At 49.1% G+C, this 10,000-nt stretch overlaps 2 protein-coding genes across 5 annotated transcripts in view; one reads left to right on the plus strand and one right to left on the minus strand.

Moving 5' to 3' along the window:
- Nucleotides 1-1,507: 1,507 nt before the first annotated feature.
- LOC124476423 (junctophilin-3-like) lies at nucleotides 1,508-2,179 on the minus strand. The gene is given in 2 exon segments (XM_047033545.1): nucleotides 1,508-1,885; nucleotides 1,887-2,179. Coding segments are annotated over 2 exon segments (411 nt in total). The 5' UTR covers nucleotides 1,920-2,179.
- Nucleotides 2,180-5,132: 2,953 nt separating this feature from the next.
- Nucleotides 5,133-10,000, plus strand: part of zcchc14 (zinc finger, CCHC domain containing 14) — a 14,519-nt gene continuing 9,651 nt past the window's right edge. For 3 of the 4 annotated variants that reach the window (XM_047034323.1, XM_047034324.1, XM_047034325.1), the window contains exons 1-2: nucleotides 5,133-6,684; nucleotides 9,189-9,360. In XM_047034323.1, coding sequence (XP_046890279.1) covers nucleotides 6,058-6,684; nucleotides 9,189-9,360 — 799 coding nt within the window. In that variant the 5' untranslated portion in view covers nucleotides 5,133-6,057. Of the gene's footprint in view, nucleotides 6,685-8,663; nucleotides 9,096-9,188; nucleotides 9,361-10,000 lie in introns of those variants that run through there. The other variant, XM_047034326.1, reaches the window with a different exon arrangement.

Raw genomic sequence — 10,000 nt, forward strand, 5'->3', positions numbered from 1 at the left:
TAATGTATCCATCTAGCAGATGCTATTATCCAAAGTAACAGACGACACGCATATATGTCCATGTGTGTATGTCCATGTGTGTGTGTGTCAGAGTGTGTATGTGTGTGTGTGGGGGGGTTGGGGTGAGGGTGTGTGTGTGCACTCCAGAGTGACTTATAGATGTCCTGTCCTCAGTCCTTGGTCTACGGGGACTAGGTGTCTATTCTGTCTGGTAGGGAACAACCCAATGTTCCCTACTAGGGCTTCCCTCTGCAGGTGACCTGGTATCTCTCTCTCTCTCTCTCTCTCTCTCTCTCTCTCTCTCTCTCTCTCTCTCTCTCTCTCTCTCTCTCTCTGCGTGGGCCTGCAGAGTCCGGATGGCCTTAATTTAGGGCCTCCAAATATATCTTTTACTGCAGCTGGAGATAGAGCTGGGGCAAGGAGCTGGGGCTGTGGCTGAGGGCTGGGGCTGAGGCTGAGGGCTGGGGCTGAGGCTGGGTTTAAGTCTGGGGCTAGGGGTGAGGCTGGAGCTGGGGCTGGGGGGTGAAGTTAAGGCTGGGGCAGGGGCTGATGGCTGGGGCTGGGGCTGGGGCTGAGGGCTGGGGGTGAAGCGGGAGCTGAGGCTGGGGCTGGGGGGTGAGGCTGAGGACTGAGGGTGAGGCTGGAGCTGAGGCTGGGGGTGAGGCTGGGGCTGAGGGCTGAGGGTGAGGCTGGGGGTGAGGCCTGGGCTGGGGCAGAGGCTGAGGCTCAGGATGGGTTTAAGAGTGGTTCTGAAGCTCAAACTGAGTGTGGGGCTGAGGCAGGATAAAATGCCTGCCAACACTAATGATCGATGGACTGAGATACACAACAGAGAGAGAGAGAGAGAGAGAGAGAGAGACAGACAGAGAGAGAGAGAGAGAGAGAGAGAGAGAGAGAGAGAGAGAGAGAGAGGAGAGAGAGAGAGAGAGAGAGAGAGAGGAGAGAGAGAGAGAGAGAGAGAGAGAGAGAAATTGAGAAATTGAGAAAAGGAGCACAATCGAAAGATAGAAAGAGACAGAGTGAACAAAAGCAGTCAAAGTGGTTTGGGAGAGGAGGTTTCTCTAGTAAAACGCTTGTCCTCAAAGAACCCCGAGCTCCAAGCATCTAACATTATACCAGGAAGACCTCTCTCTGTTGCACATCTTGGATCTCAGATGCCTCAGAGGACATTCTAGCTGAATTTAACCTCCTCTGACCAGGTCTGACCAGGTCAAACAACATTATACATTTGACAGGTTCTAACCAGGTTCTTACAAGGTCTATCTCACCTCCATCAGAGTGGGTCTAACCAGGTTCTAACCAGGTTCTAACCAGGTCTATCACACCTCTATCAGAGTGGGTCTAACCAGGTTCTAACCAGGTTCTAACCAGGTTTCTAACCAGGTTCTAACCAGGTTCTAACCAAGTCTATCAAGATCTAACCAAGTCTATCCAGGTCTAACCAAGTCTATCCAGGTCTAACCAAGTATAACCAGGTCTAACCAAGTCTATCCAGGTCTAACCAAGTCTATCCAGGTCTATCCAGGTATACCATACCTCCATCAGAGTAGGTCTCTGTGCCATATCCGTCCTGCAGCCCGTTGTTCCAGGTTCCTTCATACTTCCCGCTGGTGCCCGTGCTCTCCCGGAGGCCGTATCGACCCTTGAAGCCGTGAGTCCACTCTCCCTTGTACACCCACTTTCCCTTGTTCTCCACCCCCACGCCGTGCCTCTTGCCCTGGGCCCAGGTACCCTGGTAGGTGTTGCCGCTGGGCCAGGTGTAGATGCCCACCACCTCGAAGCCATGGCTCCAGGATCCAGAGTACTCTCCCTGGCCCTTGGGCCCGGTACAGATCCCGTGTCCATGGGCCTTGCCCTCCTCCCACCCTCCGCAGTATGACCCCCCCATCATCAAAGTTGAACCTGCCCCCAGTGGACATGCATGAAATAGGTTTTGGCAAATCCCCCAAACCTCGAAAAGAAAAAAGAAAAAAAGGAAAGGAAAAGGATGGAGAAACAGCGTGGAGGGAGTGATGGAGGCAGCTCTGAGGGGCTGGAGCAGAGCGCTGCTGGGGAGGACAGAGGAGTGATGGTGTGAAGGGTGGGGGGGCACTGGAGAAGAGGTTACCCCCAAACAAAACAAGTCTTCCCCTACTCTGCAGCGACAACAACAACCCCAAAAAACTGAAAGAAAACAAATAAAAAGGGAGGAGGGGGGGGGGGGGGGGGGGGAGGGGTAACAAGTTAAGTAGCCTCCCCAAGATAGTCCAGAGTCTTGAGAGAGGCCAGACAGGGCCAGAAGCAGCCTCCTCAGACCATCCTCTCCGTGTGTTGGAGCAGGTTAGCAGTCCCACTGTCCCCGGCCTCCGCAGCTAGCCAGCAGTAGCACACTGCCCTGCGCCATGGGTCCTCTCTGCCAACTCACACAGCAACAAGCAGACCCCCCACCTCCTCTAGTCTTCAGGTTCAGCTCTCCCTCTTCCTCCTCTTCCTCCTCCTCTTCCCTGTGGATCCAGACAGGAGGCTCTCCCCCGGGTGCACCCGCCTGTCGGAACCTCCTCCTCTCCGGTGCTGTGGGTCTCGTCGCTCCCCTGGGCTGGGGAAGACCAGAAGGTTCCACAGAGGAACCCTGGTTCCCGGCGATGGTGGGCCAGACAGGCTGTCGGCTTCCCCAGCCTCAGCGCTCCATCGTGCTGGGTGTCTGCCTGCACAGCTGCTTCCCCCTCTGCTCCGCCAGCATGGCCCTGCCGCTATGCAGGCTGCCTAGGAGAGATGGAGAGGGAGATTCTGCTGCGCTTAGCTCGTCCTTTGCTCCCAGTGAGCGGCACAACAGTCTCTCCTCCGACACGCAGCGCACACACACAAGCTCAGCCACAGCAAGTGCGCACGTACAGCACGGACATAAACAACTGAAGTGATTAATTTACCTCGCTGTTTTCCCTTCCTCTCCCTCTCTCTTTCTCTCTCTCTCTCTCTCTCTCACTCTCTCTCTCTCTCTCTCTCTCTCTCTCTCTCTCTCTCTCTATCTCTCCTCTCTCTCTCTCTCTCTCTCTCTCTCTCTCTCTCTCTCTCTCTCTCTCTCTCTCTTCACTGTCAGGGGTCTGTTTTATCCCTGATCCTAAGTGGTTTATCTGGGTTGGTTGTTATCTTGTTTTCTTGTCCGTAGAAAATAAATCCACCTTTATTGCCTCTTTTTCTGCTCTTTTCAGCGTGTTACGCTCCTCATTTTCGTGTCATCGCTGTCATGGGCTGTTGCCTTATTTCCTCCATATCTCCTTATAGTCGTCTCTCGCTCTCGCTCTCTCTCTCTCTCGCTCTCAAATCTGCTCATTAGTGGAGGACTGTTTCAATGCAGCCAGCAACCCCTCCCCCTCCTGCTTTTAAAGAGACAGGGACTGCGGTACTGCTAGCCTCTACTCCTCTCTCTCCTCTCTTTCTTTCTCTCGGTCCTCCCTCTCTTCCTCTCCTTCTGTCTCTGCAGTTTCACAAGTCCAGGATATAGGTCCATTGTCCGATGTAGTCGGATTGATTTACAGTACAACACATTCTAGTAATCAATCAGTCGAAAGCTTCAAGCCCCTTTAGATGGGGCTCAACAAGTGACAACGGGATGTGAGAGAACAGCAGCTCATATTACCGTCAATATGTGTGTTCACACACAGGTGAGCAATCATGTTGAATCAGCTTCCTGTGTGAAGTGTCCGGTGGTGGGGTGCCAGACTGTTTTACCTCCACCTGAAGAATGCCGCTGACCTTTGCCCTCCAGTTGACACACAAACACTGTTTGTGTGTGTATAAATGTGTGTGTTTGTGCTTGTGTAGATGTGTATGAGTGTGCTTGTGAATACGTATATGTGTGGTGTATGAGGGTGTGTTTGTGTGTGGCATGTGTGTGTATATGTGAGTGCATGAGTGTGTATTTGTGAGTGCATGAGTGTGTATATGTGAGTGCATGCGTGTGTACATGTGAGTGCATGAGTGTGTGTGTGTGTGTGTGTTATTAGCCTGGATGGGATCAGGATGAGCTGGTTATAATTAGACTGTTCTGACATGCTCCTCCCCACAGGTAAACACTGTCCTCTCCCTCCACATGGCAGCAAGGCCTACAGAGGCCCACATGGGACAAACTGTACACCACTGCTGCTGCCCTGCTGATGATAATGAAGACGGTGATGGTCCCTGTTCCTTTACTGTAACTACCAAAATACTATTAGATCTATGTACATCCGAAACTTGATTTTCTGGAATAGAAGCCTCCGCTAAATGAATAAAATGTCAAATATGTACGCCGTCGCCAAGTGACTGAAACACAGTGAAACAACAAAGCTGAATGAATCTGTTAGTTGTACTGGAGTCAGAGAGAACAACAAGTTTTGATATGTGTATATACCAAGGCATTGAACCATGCAGAGGTACAAAACATTTAGTTTATTTTTCATAAAGAATACGCGAGGGCCTTCTCAAATATGGTTATACTACTGCTGAACGAACTTCAGCTTTGATACCCAAACATGGAGCCTTTGCTACACGTACAACTCAATGTGAACGGACAGTGACATCTACTGGTCATTTGTAGGAAATACAATGTTCTATAACTAAGAATATATAACACAATTAACATGTTGCTATGGATGTGAGTTTCATTATTGTGTTGACAGATGATTCAACATTCGTTCAAGGACCGTGTGTTACAAGGATTCATAAACACTTGCTTGTGCTAACTGATTTGTAAGGCACTAAACTCCTGCAATCACTTCGGCTCACTCCAAAGGCAGAGATGTATGCACAGTGCCCACCCTCCCCCACCACCAGCACCACATTGATGTCACGAGATGACTTTTAATGATTACAAGTCAGAAAGACGATTCCCCTATCTGCCGTTTAACTCGGATTACAATCAACGTAAAATAAAATGTAAAGTCCAAACACACGGGAAACAGTTCTGGAGGTGTTTACCTCTTTAAAAAGTACAGTGAGAATTTAGCCGACATCTCAGCCACGGAACATATGAGCGATGGCAAGTAGGCCTGCAAAATATCTTTACAGCCAATGACCACATCAACTTGAATGACAGACACGTAGTTTATCCAATCGAAACAGCGAATGCTAGATGATGGGCAGGATTTGCTGCCAGAGTGGGATAATATTCCTCACAGCTGTTTTTCTCTATTCCAGAACTGTAGCAAGATCATGGGAAGGGGGCGGAATACTGGAACTGCACTTAAAAAAACTTTTTGTAATCGTCATTTTCTTAAGACTTTATGAAATATGCATGTGCCAAACTCTTAAAACTGTCCACTTGTAGTTTATATGTAAGCTTTGTGCATAGAGTTTTAGATTAATATTTTTTTACATCAAGACTTGAACTTGAGACTTGGTTTAACCCACAAAAGTACAGTTTCTGGTTTTGTTTATTGACCGACGTTTCCTTCTAACTACCCGAATAACATGAGGATTTCAACCGAAGAGATTTATTTGAACCAGGGAGACGGGGAGACAACACCGTTCGTGGAATAAGTACAGTTTGCGTTTCTATTTACCGAAGTTTATGGATTATCTACTTTAAAGTAAACTCGGTACGCTTCGTTCTGTAACCGTCTGACGTGGGGGACCGTAGAGGTCTGTATGCACGAGCAGAGATGGCCACGGAGTGTTCGGAACCTCGTTGTACTACAGTAAACACAACGACTCATGTTTTTGTGTAAACCAAAGCGTAGGTTACAGCGCTATAAATACAAATCGTCACATATCACTCGCAGCTGGTCTGCGAGTAAAAAAGATAGGAAGAGCTTAAACTTAAAGTTACCCAAAGACTAAACCTCAAACACTCAAGTGATCCTTAAAATTATACAGCCATTTAAACGTTGCCAGATCTATATCCCCGTTATGGACTCAGGTGAAAGTTAACAAAGTTACCGGTGGGCACTCAAGAGGAGCAGTTATGTTCCAAGTGCTCCTACTGTATTTTAAGGTACATGGTAAAAGCACTTTTAAAAATTATACACAACTCCCCTAAAGGCCTCCTATCACAACACCAATAACGTCAAAGGGATTCAGGCTTAAACCTGACGGTGACTTATGAAAATGGTTGAGAACCGGTGTTCTGTGCAGAAGGAGGAGGTGTACCGTTGGTTCTCGGTCCTGAGCTCATCTCAGAGAGCAGAGTTCCTCTGCGGCCTCCTGGATCTCTGCGTCCCCATCGAGCTGCGTTTTCTGGGCTCCTGCCTGGAGGACCTGGCCCGAAAGGACTACAACTCCCTCCGCGACGCGGAGATCAAAGCCAACAACCCCGCTGACCTCTCCGGTCTCACCAACGTCACAGACGAGGTGGTGAGGAGCAAACTCCTGGTGTCCCTGGCTCTGCTCGGCTCCGACAACCGCGAGGCGGCTGGGGTGCTGTTCCGGACGCTCACGCACATCGACGCCGTCATCAGTAACTACGGGCTGCAGCTAAACGACGGTCAGACGGAGCAGCAGTTCCTCCTACTCTTCACCATGGCCTCCAACCACCCCGCCTTCAGCTTCCATCAGAAGCTGGTGCTCAGGCAGGAACTGAGCCACGTCCAGGAGATGCTGCAGAGCAGCTGTGCTGGGGAGGCTCCGGGAGGAGGGGGGGGGACCAGAGGCCTGGCCTCTCCAACCCCCCTGCCCTGCCCCATCCCTGCTGCCTCCCCCTGCCTGCTGAAGAAGGGACTCTGCCTCAAGGTAGGTACCATGGGTCCTTCAGAGGGCACAGGGGAGCACACACACACACACAGACATATACACTCATGAATACACACAGACACACACACACAGCCCTGGTGGTCGAGAGTTGTATGTTGGGTTGATCCTTTAGTTCAGAGAGTGAGGTTGTGCCATGTGTGTCTGTGACCTGTAACCTGAGGGCTGTCCTAGACCGACTGGAAAGGCTCCTGACAACTGGAGGTGAGAGGTCATAGGGGAACCTATCACCATCATGGCTATAATAAGGTCAAAAGTGAGGAACGCCCAGCCTGCCTTGGTTCCGTAGTTTGGTGTCCTGAGTCGACCTGGTTCACGCACACACACACAAATAAACCACACACACACATGCATACACACACATGGAGTCACACACATGCATACTGTACATGCACAAACACAAACACAATGAACACACACACTGTGACAGGGTGGTTCCTAGCGTTAGGTGCTGACTGCTTTGGGTTAATATCTGACAGAGAAACGTCTGTAATGGTGGTCATAGCTCTGTGTGTGTGTGTGTGTGTGAGGGAGAGAAAAGTGTGAGATAGAGGTCACGAACGAAGGGAGAGAGAAAGAAAGGAGAGAGAAGAGAAAAAGAGAGTGAGAGGAGGGATAGAGAGAGAAAGAGCGATAGAGCAGAAGCCAAAATAAGTGTTTCATTTCTAGATAAATCAGATCAGACTCAATCACACAAAGACTCATCGTGGTCTCTGTTTCTTAAAGAATCTGAGTCACACACACACACAACCATAAACACAGACTCAAGCACACACAGATTAAGACACACACACGTGTACATGTGTAAGGCATGTGTACACACACAAGTGCACACACACACACACACACACAGCTTCCTGACTGTTCAAACATGTTGGAGCTGTGTGGGGAAAGTCCCCAGCTCCGAGAGAAGAGCTGTTCAGTTGGTCTTGGCCTCTGTTCAGTGCAGGTCAGCACATTTCTCCATGCTGAAATCAACCCAGTGTGTGTTACGAGTGTGTGAGTGTGTGTGTGTGTGTGTGGCATGAGTGTATGCATGGGGTGTGTGTGAAAGAAAGAAAGAGAGAGAGAGGGAGGGAGGGACTCTCCAGTGAATCACCAGAAGGCTCCGACTTGTTGCTCTAAGTGGAGTCTCAGACAGTAACGTGCTGATTATGCTTAACTGAGTTTACGCAAACCCCAACCTCAGAGTAGGTCATGAATGTTCCAAGACCTGGGTTAGCAAGAGAAGAGAGACCAGGGTTGGAGAGAGGAGAGAACAGGGTTGGAGAGAGAAGGAGAGACTGGGGTTGGAGAAGGAGAGACTGGTTTGGAGTTAGAGAAAGCAACCTTGCCTGGATCAGATGGGGATGTGGCAGTAGCACCTTGTGCGAGTGAGTGTGTGTGTATGCTTTTGAGTGTGTGTGTGTGTGTGTATGTGAGAGAGAGGGGTACAGAGAGGCAGAGAGGGAGAGACCGAGAGAGACAGAGACAGAGCGAGTTACAGAGACATAGAGAGAGCTGCTCTAGGCTGAGGGTAGAGAGATTAGAGAGCTAGAATTGGTCAACAATCCTTAACTACTGACCACCTTACATGGGATTCCTACCAGAAATAACATGAAGTTACAGTGATTACTAGTTAATAAACGGTAAAAGCTATAGTTTATGTACACAGCGTACATAAGTTATGTATCGTGAGAACTATAGTTTTAGAGATGTCTTACTTGAAAACGACCCCCGTGTCCATAATGTACTGTGACTATAGTTTAAGTACGGTGACACCATTGTTTATGTGTATGTTGTCATGGTAACCGTTGTGCGTGCAGTCTCTCAGTATGACCCACTATCCTGAAAGGGAAAGAGGAAGACAGTTCCGGGCTGGAGGTCTCCCCTGACTTAACAAGGTAGTTATAGGCAGGGACAGACCATAATAACCGTGTCTCACCTCAGTCCTCGCTCATCCCTAAGGTAATAACAGAGCACACACACACAACACACAAACACAACATACAAACGCAGAACGTCACTATGACGTAAAATGGAGAGCAAGTGCAGGAAAGATTACCAGTCCTGTACGTGTGGAGAGAAAGACTGGACAGATCATAATAATAAAAACAGTGAGTTGGTGAAGCTGACACCTGTGACCCCTTAAGCTGCTGTCAAATGCTCTAACCACTGAGCTGTAACCATAATGAATAACTATGTGTATGTAGAAACTCACTATGTTAACAGTGCTGTGAAGTATGCCTGTTTTTTCACATTTCAGTCATTCATCATATGCACAGGTTGTGCTCATAGAAAGTACAACACAAAATCAAGTATCAGAAGTGCTTAGTTCTAACAGTATTTCAGTGGTCAGAATCAAGAAGGAGGAGAAAGAGGAGAGATAAGGAGGAAGACAAACTGGAATGCTGGTACTGAATGTGAAAACTGACTAGACAGTCTTGACTTTGACTTCAACTCTTGACTTTTAGACTGACCTTTCACTTTTACCCTCTGCTCCCCAGAACCAGCAGCTAGGAGAGATCTTGGCAGGCCCAGGCCCATGCCCAAGCCCAGGGGTTGGTGAGGAGGGCAGACCAGGAGACCAGGAGGGGGGGCCAGAGCCTATATCTCTCCCCTCTTCAGTGTCACCTTCACAGGCACCTGGCATACTGCACCTGGGAAAGCCAGGCAGAGGTGGGTGACCAGTCTGGGACAGGTTAGGTTATGCTCTATGCCTACAGAGTTTCTGAAATGTCTATGTGCACGAGAAGTTCCAGTGGTAGTTGGGGTTGGGATTTACATCAGACTGTAAAATCACTGTGTGTGAGTGTGTATGTGTGAGTATGTGTGTGTGTATGTTACAAGATTCCACTTGCTGAAACATCTGAGCCAAGCCATCTTAAGGAATGCAGCAGAGCCCTCGGGCATTACAGCCGAAAGAGAGAAAGGGGAAGAGAAGGAGGGAGAGTGCGAGGGAGGGAGAATTGGGGAGAGAGACAGAGAAAGGGAGGGGGAGAAAGAGATATAGAGAGATAGTGGGGAGAAGATGTAGTTCTAGTGGTGTGTGTACAGCTTTAGTGTTTGTTCTCTGTTTTGGAACACGCCACAGCCAACACAGTGCTAGTATCTCTTCTAGAATGTTGTTATTCTCCTCCACCTCTTCCTGGGGCAGAGCAGAGCAAGGTAGAGCCCCTGTAGATGGTGTCGCTAGGACGGCAGGGGTGGTTATATCCAGACAGCCTTGTTGAGGTCACTGAAACTGATTTCCTCTCTTGCATGTTCTGGCCTGTCTGAGTGGAGCTGTTGACAGCATGGGGACAGTTACTCTCTTTCT

This window comes from Hypomesus transpacificus, chromosome 14 (genome assembly GCF_021917145.1).
Source record: "Hypomesus transpacificus isolate Combined female chromosome 14, fHypTra1, whole genome shotgun sequence".
Taxonomy (NCBI): Eukaryota; Metazoa; Chordata; class Actinopteri; order Osmeriformes; family Osmeridae; genus Hypomesus; species Hypomesus transpacificus.